The sequence below is a fragment of the Magnolia sinica genome, chromosome 11, assembly GCF_029962835.1.
Source record: "Magnolia sinica isolate HGM2019 chromosome 11, MsV1, whole genome shotgun sequence".
Classification (NCBI taxonomy): Eukaryota; Viridiplantae; Streptophyta; class Magnoliopsida; order Magnoliales; family Magnoliaceae; genus Magnolia; species Magnolia sinica.
The window spans coordinates 84,044,447-84,057,030 of NC_080583.1; the positions used below are offsets into that span (position 1 = coordinate 84,044,447).

Here is a 12,584-nt window from a genome sequence, read left to right on the forward strand (position 1 = left end):
AAAATATAATAGATTTGACGGTTCGGATCTTCCAAGAGCTGCATCTTACCCAATTGCATGATAGGGATTATCCCAGTTGGTATTCAGCATATAAAGCTGCGATGATAGGATAATTAGTACCATCCAGATGGGGAAAGCTTTTGAACATAACCCATCGTATGGATGGTCTAGATCACCATGCATGCAATAGGATGCCATCATATGGACGGTCTAGATGACCATGCAAGCGATAGGATGAGTGGACTGTACCTATAGCATGTATGCATGACTATCTAAACGAAGGAATAGGCCACAAATAGCAAAATGCATTCGGGTCCCAATACAGGTTTGGATTTGGACCGGGATCCGGGGAGAACTTCCCAATTTGAGACCTAATATGTATGTGTGGACCATGCATGGTTTATCCAATCTGTTGATTCGATGGTCCCATCATGGATGAATCATGCCCAAAAATAAAAAACTCTTCATTTGGGTAAATAGAGGGTAGTTAGTACCATCCAGATGGGGAAAGCTTTTGAACATAACCCATCATATGGATGGTCTAGATCACCATGCATGCAATAGGATGCCATCATATGGACAGTCTAGATCACCATGCATGCAATAGGATGAGTGGACTGTACCTGTAGCATGTATGCATGATTATCTAAATGAAGGAATAGGCCACAAATAGCAAAATGCATTCAAGTCTGGATACAGGTTTCGATTTGGATTGGGATCCGCAGAGAACTTCCCAATTTGAGACCTAATATGTATGTGTAGGCCGTGCATGGTTTATCAAAGTTGTTGATCTGATGGTCTCATCATGGATGAACCATGCCTAAAAATAAAAAATAAAAGACTCTTCATTTTGTGACCTCTAATCTTTTATTGTTGGCATGTAAATAGAAGGTTAGGAAGAAATGCATCGCAAATGACGAAAATACAATATATTTGACGGTTCGGATATTTCAAGAGCCACATCTTACCTAATTGCATGATTGGGATTATCCCAGTTGGTATTCAGCACATAAAGCTACACCGATCAGATAATTAGTACCATCTAGATGGGGCAAGCTTTTGAACATAACCCATCAGATGGATGGTCTAGATCACCATGCATGCCATAGGATGAGTAGCCCACCAGTAGCATGTACGCATGATGATCTGAATGAAGGAATAGGCCACAAAATGCAAAATATATTGGATCTGAATGCTGGTTTGGATTTGGACTGGGATCCACAAAGAACTTCCCAATTTGGTACCTAATCTGTATGTGTGGCCATGCATGGTTTATCCAATCTGTTGCTCTGATGGTCCCATCATGGATAAACCATGCCCAAAAATAAAAAATTAAAAACTCTTCATTTGGTGATCTCTAATCTTTTATGGTTGGCATGTAAATAGAGGGTTAAGAAGAAATGCATGGCCAGCCTATATTCAAACAAATAAAATATAATAGATTTGATGGTTTAGATCTTCCAAGAGCCGCATCTTACCCAATTGCATGATCGGAATTATCCCAGTTGGTATTCAGCACATAAAGCTACACTGATCAGATAATTAGTACCATTTAGATGGGGCGAACTTTTGAACATAACCCATCAGATGAATGGTCTAGATCACCATGCATGCCATGGGATGAGTGGACCGTCCCTATAGCATGTATGCTCGACGATCTGAACTGTTAAATTTAAAGAAAAAAAAAAACTACTCAGAAGGCAATTAGAATCTGGCCATTGATCTGTTTGGATTTTTCTTTTACATGGTTAGGATTGTCCGATTATTGTGATTTTGGGTTTAAGGTCCATCTATAGAATCTTAGGAGAAATGAACAGCTCCGATCGCCATTAACACATATATGTTATAAACTTTGGACAACAAAAATTCATCTCCTCGCGTAGAGTTGAATCTCATCTCAAGAGTAATGGCCATTTTTGGCTCTCCAAATAATTTAAAAAGAGGTGAAATGTAATGAAATCTGAAGAAAATACTAAATTTTTTTCATGCCATGAATGAATCCATACATGAGAGCTCATACCTTATTCGCCGTGGAATTGCAAAATTAGGCTAGTTTTCTCTTAAATTGCAATCAAAGTATAGCGAATCACGCAACAAATATAGCAGTGGAAGCGATAGCAAGATAACCATCGCCATAATGAGAAGCTATCTTTTTATCGTCGAAAGTTAGTGAATTTATTGAGAAAACCTGTTGAGATAGCTAAATTTAGAGAATTACAGAGATTTCCTGCCACGCGCTCTGAAAACGAATCTTTAAAGACATGCACACTAACTCATATACCACTCGTCCGCCTTTGCACATGCATAGAGCTTTCAAGGGATAGGAAACCGTTACAAATATAGTTCAAGAACTCAAAAAAAACTCGACTCAACTTGACCGAGTGAACTCAACTTCAATAAATTTCACCATCCCTCCGGTTTTGATAAAATTCAAAAAGAAACATGATGAAATGAGACTTGCCTCGCCATGACTTGATATGCTACTAATTTGGTTGGCGGCAATAAATTAATAGCTTATGTGATAAAAGTTAGTTTGGTAACATGTTATTCAAGAGGTAATTAACACCTTAAGTTGGCTTATACACTCAGGACTCATTTGATAAAACATATTTTCAACACTTATTATTGAAACTTGATATATTTAATGTTTTTCATTGATATATATTGTTTTAAAAAATTAACTTATTAAGTGCTTAAATTAATTTTTACTAAAAATATGGTTTTTTTTTTCAACTCCCTTCCCTTCACTCGATGCTAACAGTTCAAAGCTGAAAATGATGGTGCATTAATTTATTTTTTTTCACTTTTAATTACAATAGTTCTAAATTATTTCAAAATTATAATTTAGCATTTTAAGTTTTCAGCACTTGAATTAATTTGCAAAGCTTATTTTTTAGTTTTTCAAACAACACTTTAAGGAAACATTTTTAAAAAGGGAAAGAGAGAGAGACTATTTTTCAACTACAAAAGAAGACCTCCTCTGTTAGAAAACAAATGAATCTTGTACACAATGGAAGATAGAGGAAAAAGATAATGAGACGATCAAATCTATCAAGATCAAGGCTTGACTTGAATATTCAATATCTCAAGACAGATTTGTTGCCCCTTTTCTGGTAGTTCCAACAAGTACAAACGTAGGAAATCTACAAATTGTCTTCGGAATACAATCAAGAGATCAGATCGAGAGTACTTGCACAGAAGATGATATTATCTTAAAAATTAAGAATATTAACTTCTGGATTATAGTATCTAGAATTTATATCAATTGAATAGTTATGGAGTTATTCCTGAAGATATGCTAAAGTGTCTCTTCAAGAAATTCGTATCCATTCATAGCAAACAATTGTCTTTCAAGAGAGAATATGACTCTGTCCTATAGTGGTTATTTCTGTACCCTTTCAAACAGAAACAGTTATCCAATGGTAAAAACTGTAGCCACGTGTTTTAATCATCTTAATTGTTGTCACATAAGCAACACGTGGCATAGGTGCTAGGTGCGCCTAATAAAGCCCACAAGTAGCCCTATAACCCACATCGCGCGTGCAAGCACAAACCCTTGAGAAGATTTGAACTCTGCTTGCAGAAGCAAAAACTCCTTCTCTTACCATCTAACTTCACACTTTATTTATGGAAAGTTTTAATTATCAATATATTTATTTACTTATTAAAATAAACTTTTATTTTTAAAAATTTATGTTTTATTTTAAAAACACAACATCCTCCGCCATTATGATACATGTGCATCACTCAATAATGTCTCTCCTTTCACTTTCCTCCCTCTGCATCTTTCTCTTTTCTTTCTTTATTTGTTCAATACCTTTGGTCAAACAAATTTTGTAACGATTTGAGCATTTTTAATTGTGGAATAGGCAAAATGATGAGGTTGAATAAGAAACTTTTATTTATTCATTATAGGGTTAGGATTTTGCGTTCGATTTTTTTAACAGTTAATTGAATTTTTCCAAATGAATCTTTTCTACATTTTGGTTAGTATGTTGTTTATCAACTGCACTTACTGCTGAATCAATAGAAGTCAAGATTAACTACTAAAAGCACAAGTAGCTAAACAAAACTACTTACAAGCTAAATATAATCTTATAAAATATATGTAAACATCGAATCCCATTAAACTACAAAATGATATATTGTGAAAATTGTAACTTATTTATTACATTAGTAATAATATGAATATATTATAGAATATGTAAGAAATCTTAATAAATGCACATCTTAACAAAAAGAAAATATACTAATCTAAGAAGATTATCATAATCTATCTTAATAAGTCACATTGCACTTTTAACTCAATCAAATATGCATATTTATTTTTAAACTGGAACTTTTCTCCCTTCATTTCAACTCTAGCATGCGACTATTATATAGCCTCTTTTACAAAACCATGCCACTTGAATGCATGCTAACTTAGAATGCAACTGAAACGCATGCAAACTTAGGATTACTTACATTCATCTTCTCTCTCGATGTTGTCCAATTAATTTAGAATAATCCACAACGAATGCATGCTAACTTAGAATGAAGCCCTTTTATGTCCTACCAACATCAACATGTCACATATATAAAACATTTGACCTATGCTAAAGCGAGGGCCCACCACAGCTTGAAAATCAAGACTATATTCTCATTAAGTGGGCCAAACCTATAAGTTGAGCTTTATGGTGCCTGGTTTTTATTTTTTAATATACATTTTTAGGTTTCTTGTTTTTGTGGTGTTAGGTTTTTGTACTTTTTTATTGAAATTTCTTCCCATTAATAAAATTATAGGTGGTAGTCCCCTTACCTTTCATTAAAGGAATGTTTGGTTTTTTAATTACAATTATAAATGATCATAGATGGATAATGATTATTACTCATGTAATTGTGTAATAACATTACTTACATTTAAGTATAATAATGATTTTATTGTATTATTTGTCTCACCCTGAAATTCTTATAAAATTGATAAGTTTATAAGGTGGAAATGTAATTATTATCATTTGCTTACTTACTTTTGCATCTTAGGAAGGCTAACTCCTAATTGAAGAGAAATGATAATAATGACCCATTTACTATACATTTAATAGAAAGTTGTAAAACAAAAGAAGCTTTTAATTTTAAAGGGAGGTAAATCTATACCATCCATCTAATGCATCTTTGCATTGGATGTAGATTAGCTATTGAGCTCCCACCGTAGTGACATCACCAAGTTCTAATGGCCTCATTATAATGTATGTGTTGTATCCACAGTCTATTAATTTGGTGAGATCACTTTAGGGCATAAGCTAAAAAAATGATGCAATCCAATGTTTAAGTGGACCCTACCATGGAAACTAATGGGAATTAAATGTCTATGACAAAAGATTTTTTTGGGGTTACATAAGTTTTAAATCAAGTTGACATTTGTGCTCTCCCTTCATCCCCGTGAACTAATGAAGGTTTATGGTGAGCTTTAGGAAGGTTTCAACTATCCCCACTGTTTTCCATGATGGTCCACTTGGACTTTGGATCTGCTTATTTTTTAGCCCATTCCTTAAAATGATTTTACTAAATGGATGGACAGTGTGGATACAACACATACATCATGGTGGGGCCCACAAAACTTGTTGACGCTACTGAAGCCGTCAGTAGGTAATCGGCCAGCTACCTTATCACTTATCAGGACCGAAGAAGGTTTTAATAGTGGGTGATCGATTGTGTTTCTTGTGTCGTGGCTTACTTGAGTTTTGGGGTCTCCCTTGTGTTAAGACTACTGTTATAAAATGAGCTGGTGAAACAGATGAACGGACCGGATGTAACACAAACATCACGGTGGGCCCAGGTGAATGGGCCTGATATCTCACACGTGTGCCACTTATCCTCCCTTACCCCTCTCTCATCCCCAACCTCTGAAAACCCTAAACCCTTGCAACCGAAAAAACAAACAAAACCATTTTGGTGTTTTCGTATTCCTTCATTCAAACCAATTCCAAATTTTCATCCAAACACTCCAAATACCATTCCCATTTTCCTCTCTCAAAAACCCATCTCTCTCTCTCTCTCTCGATATAAACCCATTTGCAGAGAGGGTGAGAGAGAGGATGAATTCTCTTCACCTTACAAATCCTAACCATCTGATCCCTTCTCCATCAGCCTCAGTTGGATTCCAACGGAATCTCTCGCGACGCCATCCCGGCATCGGTCTCGGCCCCAAGAATCGAAAAAAGAGGAGTTCGAAGAGCTGTGCCGATGGCGGCATGGTCTGCTGCTCTTCTTCCTTCTCGTCTCCTTTTACGGCCATGGAATCGGCCAGGATCAAAGTGGTCGGAGTCGGAGGAGGCGGTAACAATGCCGTTAATCGGATGATTGGAAGCGGACTCCAGGTAGTATTTCTCAATTTCCTTTCTATTATGTTCTGTACTTTTTTCCGAATTCGAATTCGCGTGTTGGTCATTTCTTTAGTTCAGATTTAGAAAATGTAGGTTCGTTTTCTGTTTGAAACCCAAATCTCTCTCTCTCTCTCTCTCTCTCTCTCTCTCTCTCTCTCTCTCTCTCTCTCTCTCTCTCTCTCTCCCCTCTCGGCTTTTGTTTGAGACCATGTTCTTAGGCCCTGTTTGGTTGGCACTTAAAAATAAGTTCATCTCATTTTAGTCAACAGTACATAATTACTGTTGATTGAAATGAGATGAGCTCATTTTTTAGTGGCAACCAAACAGGCATTTTTGTCTTTTTCTGTCATCTTTTAGGTGGAGATTGCACGGAACTGAGGTGGTTTTTTGTTTTTTTATTTATTATTTGTGGGGGGGGGGGGGGGGGGGGGGGGGGGGTGGAATGTCCAATTTTTATTTTATTTATGGATAATGCAATTCTGTTTTTAAGGTAGAGAAAATTACATTATAGGGATTGGATCTGTACATAGTGCATGCCATTTGATACAATCTTTGGCAAGAGAATTTTGGCTACTAAATTAGCTTTGCTCAAAATGGGGGGAAGAAAAATGTACAAGGCCATGTTTTTTTTTCACAGCCCAAGCGAAATACAGCCTTAAAACTGGCCACTGGATCCTGAATTTCATCCTGTAAAAAAGCAAATCTCCACTGGTTCTCCCTCTTTTATATGGCCAATTACCTATATTCTTCAGCAGCTGACCCCAATTAGTTGGGGTAATGTTTAGACGACGATGACCAATGTTCTCCGGTACCCAGTCCACTACTTCAGGGACTGCAAGGGATCTTCAAGAAGATACGGATGCCTCTCCAGAGCTCCTTAACTTCTGCTCGCGTACGGTCAGTTTCCCTTCAAGAGCGGGAGAAGGAGAAGACTATGATATCTCTGCTGGTTCTAAGAATGCCTCACATCCCGAGTGGGCCCGAAATATTAGTGGAAATGCCATAAGAGTTTAGTTTCCTGAGACACATAGCAGGACACTTCCACATGTGAGGAGAGGTGCTGATGGACCCGCTAGAATATAGAGCTTGTCCCAGTCCCCTCCCCCCGTGGTTATTCCATATTTTTTTTGGTTCAGATCGAGGTTCAAAATGTAGGAATCTAATGTAGTACTATAGATTCATGCAGTGATATGATGCAAACATCATTTATATTCTGATACAAACATAATATCAAATGTTTCATTTGCATAGTTGGAACATTCTGACACAGAAACAGCATTGGAAAGTAATGTTGGTATATTCCTCAGCTAATTTTAGTGGAAGTCACTATCACACCAAGTTGATAATATTGGAATATATCCTATCATTATAAGAATGTAGTGCAATAAATTTATATAGCTGTACGCCAAGTTCAAACGATATTGTGAATCTTGGTTTTAGACTGGGTGACATTGAGGTGGTCATTTTATTTATATTTTTGTTTGACAGAGGAATTGTTTGGATGTGTAGTTTCACTGTCTCAATTTATCACAATACCTTATTGACATTGAGGTGGTCATTTTATTTGTATTTTTGTTTGACAGTGGAGTCGTTTGGATGTGTAGTTACACTATATCAATTTATCACAATACCTTATTTACACGATACGGCACACTCTGATATTATCGACCATGGTTTGAAACCCAGATGTCATTATTTTGTTGTTAGTTAGTTTTGGTTGAGATTTTTGCAAATTTTTGTGGTTGCTCTTGCTCTTGTTTCCCATTATCTTTTTTTGAAACAGAGTATTATTTTGTTTACTCTTTCCTACATGGCCGGCCCCAATAGCTTGGACAAGGCTTTGATGCTGATGATTCCTTCCCCGTGTGGGCCTTTCACAGCCTATTATGACACTGGTTCCTTTTTCCCTGATATTTTTGAGGTTTTGGGTTTGTTTTCTTTGATTTTGCATATTGAAACCTGACTTTTCATCTTATTTCAATGCTTTTGAGTCACAGGACATTCAATTCACATTTTTTGGGTGTTTGGTATTTTGAAAAAGGATATTTACTTAATAGTCATTTTGTAGTAGTAATTTGAGTTGGTTTATGTTTAATTGGGTTTTGTTAGAGAGTCACTTTTTGGTGATTAATTTCAAATTTTTGTCTACTTGCTAATTGTGATAATCGAAGTGTTGTTTTTGCCGGATTACCTTTTCTTTAAAGCCAAATTCCATTTTCATACTCCTCATTTTCTCTTTGTTTGCTTCCCTTATTTCCCTGCTTTGCCCTTGACAAGGTTGTCGGAAATTTGTCATCATTCCTGAAAAAAGAATACGAAGATGCTCCAGCCAACCCTTTTCTCCCCCCTTCCTGAAACAATAGCAAGACAAGCAAGCACTTTGCTCTCTCCAACTTACCATTTCTTCTATATATGTGTCACCTGTGTAGGGTGATTCAGCTGTTGATCTGGTAGGCCACCATGTTGATGGACTTTAACTGGAAAATCAATGTGATTGGAAAATTGAGCTGTTCAATTGGTGCAATTTTCTCTCGTGGAAATTGGACCCCTTTTTTAAATTCTTTTTTGATCAACGATAACTGTTAGGATAGACAGATCACCATGTTTTTTGGGCAGTGGCTCAGCTACATGCTTGCTGACTAGATTAACTGTATCAATTGCTGAAAAATAAGTTTTTGTTTGTGTTTTCTCTTGTAAAAATGTCTTTCTAAACATTGTTGTCAAATTCGTTTTACTTGTATACCTTAATGTTTAGTCTTTACACCTCTTGCACGTCTTTTGAAGAGATTATTAATGCCAATGTTGTCTGTTTTTTATAAGGGTGTCGAGTTCTATGCCATAAACACGGACTCTCAGGCGCTGTTGCATTCCTCAGCAAAGAACCCACTTCAAATTGGAGAGCTTTTGACTCGTGGATTAGGTCGGATACTATTGATGAAAATCATTCCAGAGGATCTGTGATTATGGATTGTTTCAAGAACACTCATTCACATTGGAAAATCTATTCCTTACTGCATCTTATGATGAGATTTGCTAGCCCCAGAACTTGACTTGCCAAACTGGCATGTGTATGACATCTGAGCCATGTATCAGCTGAAAGTGAGACCCATCGTGTAGATGATCTGAGCAGAAGTTCAGGGTGCTCAACTATCATCAGGCCTCACATGTATGAAAGTAATGGACAGCCTAAACAGCTTGAAAGTTCTTTCTGGACCGTCCATTGTTTTCTTACAGGTGTGGCCTACCTGATAATTAAACATTCTGAGCACTTGACCAAACAATCGACACAGTAGATCCCACCTGATACACAATTCTGACGATTCTGATGCCTTACACACATACCAGCTGCATGCAGAGTTGCCTGAGGGGTTAGTATATCTCATCTTATGATGGTTATATTCCTTGAGTAGAATCACTGCATCATTTCTATTCAGAGGTGCAGGAACTGGCGGGAATCCACTTCTTGGAGAACAAGCTGCAGAGGAATCTAAAGATGTGATTGCCTGTGCTCTCAAGGGTTCAGATCTTGTGTTCATAACAGCTGGTATGGGTGGGGGCACGGGTTCTGGTGCTGCTCCTGTTGTTGCTCAGATATCAAAGGAAGCTGGTTATTTGACTGTCGGTGTGGTTACCTATCCTTTCAGCTTTGAAGGTCGTAAAAGATCATTGCAGGCAGGTACCGCAATTTGGTATTTGTTAAATCCATGCCAACCATTCATTGGACTTCAAATTAAAGTAATTAGATGATCCTTAGCATGAGACTAGTATATGTTCCCTGGGCCCTGTCTTCCAACAAGTGGTGCCCACATTTGAGTGATCTAGCTGGTTGATCTAACGAGCATGATTATGGAGAAAATTGAACAGCCTAACCTTTCGATGAGCAGCCGGTAAATAGATTATTAAGAAAATAAACAGTAACTGTTCTAATTCAATTGTGGTACCCATCAGATCAACAGTCTGGATGGCTGAACCATGGGCCCCACTTGTACAGACTCAAGCCTGGGGACACCATACAGATCCTCAGGTCAAGGATCTTCGAAAACTACTCTCCAAGTCGTGTATAACTGTATATGTTGGTTTGGATCATCGTCGTCACTATATAAGCCTTATCCCAACTAATTAGGGTTGGCTACATGAATCCTGTTCTGCCATTCCACTCTATCAAGGGCCATAACTTCAGTCAGACCAAAGGTTGTCGAGTCTTTTCTTACCGCCTCCACCCATATGTCCTTTTGGGCCTCCCCCTTTCCTTGTACAGCCTTCAAATTGTAACTCACTCCTGACAGTCGCAGTTCTATGTTGGTTTCATTTATTTTATTTTTTTAATTATTTAATTAGTGTTTACGGATTGCATCTTCATACTCTGTTCTTTCCAGGCACTGGAGTCTATAGAGAAATTGCAAAGGAATGTTGACACTCTCATAGTGATTCCTAATGATCGGCTTTTGGATATCGTCGATGAACAAACACCCCTTCAGGACGCCTTCCTGCTTGCAGATGATGTTCTACGCCAAGGGGTGCAAGGAATTTCTGACATTATCACGGTGAGTGGTATGCAACATTGTGTAGATGCCATATCCTTGCAGTTCATCAGGTGGGTCCCACTTTGTGTGATCAATATGAGGATCCGATCATCAGGTGGCCAGGTGTATAAATTGAAAGAGGATGAATCCTCTTTTTAACCATGCACAGTTGTGGCCCTCCTGATGACCGGACTAGCCTGATATTCAGGCCATGGCACATATGCAATGGTGCACACCTGATGAATGGGCTGGATTTCACCCTGTGGAACATCGGCAAATGTGGGGCGAGGGGATTCGAACACTGCTGATGTGTAGCTTTGCTAATGTTTGTTCTTTTAAGTATAGCATCGCAAATTGGTATATGATTTCCATGCGTTGCAGATTGGTATCTGATTTCCATGTTTTGTAGATACCCGGACTGGTAAATGTGGACTTTGCGGATGTCAAGGCTGTCATGAAGGACTCCGGAACTGCAATGCTTGGAGTCGGTGTTTCCTCCAGCAAGAACCGTGCAGAGGAAGCAGCTGAGCAAGCAACTTTAGCCCCTCTAATTGGATCATCAATTGAATCAGCTACTGGAGTTGTGTATAACATCACTGGAGGGAAGGACATAACCCTGCAAGAAGTGAATAGAGTCTCCCAGGTGTGCTTTCCGACTCGATCTTGGAATCCTGCCACTTGTTTCTCTTTTGTATTATTAGTATAATGCTCGGCCTGGATTTCCAGCTCGCAATTCCATTTGAGCATTTCCACACCACTTCTACATCCACGTTCTTACCCTTCCCAGTTGAGGGTCATTTTTGGGATATAGGCTATATTTCCTCTTTACGTGTCCATTTGTGGGGAGGTGGCTGGATGGCTAGGATTGCTCAACAGAGTTTTCTGTAGCATCGCCATTCATGGTAGGGTTTGCCAGAGTGGTCTGAATAAGTGACAGGTGGGCACCACCCAATTGGAAATGCTGGTAATTCAGGCCAAGCATTTCACATTCCTCTCTTCCTTGTTTATCATTTCATGTGCATTTATGGGCCCCATCATGGATGTCCCAGGGATCATGACCTTTCTAGATGTGGGTTTACAAAATAAATGGCGCCTCACATGTAAAGAACATGGTCGCTTTTCAATTTGTTTAGGACGTCCAATTTATGAAGAAATACTTCCATTCTGGGATTCAATTCACATCAATGCTTTCAAGGGTCCTTATTCTCCTAATTTGACTGGTTTTTTCATATATTTGCAGGTTGTTACCAGTTTGGCAGACCCTTCTGCTAACATAATATTCGGGGCTGTTGTTGACGACCGCTACACAGGTGAGATCCACGTGACAATCATCGCTACTGGGTTCTCGCAATCATTTCAAAAGACTCTATTGACAGATCCAAAGGCAGCCAAGATGGTAGAAGCCCAACAAGCGAACACCAAGGGACCCATCCCACACAATACTCCCGCTGCCACATCTCGGCCTAGACGTCTCTTCTTTTGATCTTCTCTCATCTCTTATGGTTGTTTCATTTGGGATTTTTTTCTTTTTTCTTTTTTTTCTTTTTTTAATCAGAGGCGCCATTTCTTTTGTTGCAGTATTTGTTTCTTCTTTTTTTAATGCATTCCCATAGGGTTGGTTTGGATTTGTGAAAAGCGCGGTGAAGGGAAGTGTTTGGGCTGGATTTGTGAAAAGCCTGGGTACAGAAGTTTTCTTTCA

General features: G+C 38.2%; 1 protein-coding gene across 1 annotated transcript; it reads left to right on the forward strand.

Annotated features, from left to right (window-relative positions):
* The first annotated feature begins 5,894 nt into the window (after window positions 1–5,894).
* LOC131219568 (cell division protein FtsZ homolog 1, chloroplastic) lies at window positions 5,895–12,510 on the forward strand. The gene is made up of 6 exons (XM_058214785.1): window positions 5,895–6,356; window positions 9,183–9,282; window positions 9,805–10,034; window positions 10,739–10,906; window positions 11,295–11,528; window positions 12,126–12,510. The coding sequence occupies exons 1-6, from the start codon at window positions 6,075–6,077 to the stop codon at window positions 12,366–12,368; spliced, it is 1,257 nt and encodes a 418-aa protein (XP_058070768.1). The 5' UTR covers window positions 5,895–6,074; the 3' UTR covers window positions 12,369–12,510.
* Window positions 12,511–12,584: the final 74 nt, after the last annotated feature.

Excerpts from the sequence above, each read along its gene's own strand:
- LOC131219568 (XM_058214785.1), top strand. The coding sequence starts at position 6,075 with ATGAATTCTCTTCACCTTACAAATCCTAACCATCTGATCCCTTCTCCA. Across the intron at positions 6,357-9,182 it reads TGATTGGAAGCGGACTCCAG|GGTGTCGAGTTCTATGCCAT; the intron begins GTAGTATTTCTC and ends GTTTTTTATAAG. Across the intron at positions 9,283-9,804 it reads GCTTTTGACTCGTGGATTAG|GAACTGGCGGGAATCCACTT; the intron begins GTCGGATACTAT and ends TCAGAGGTGCAG.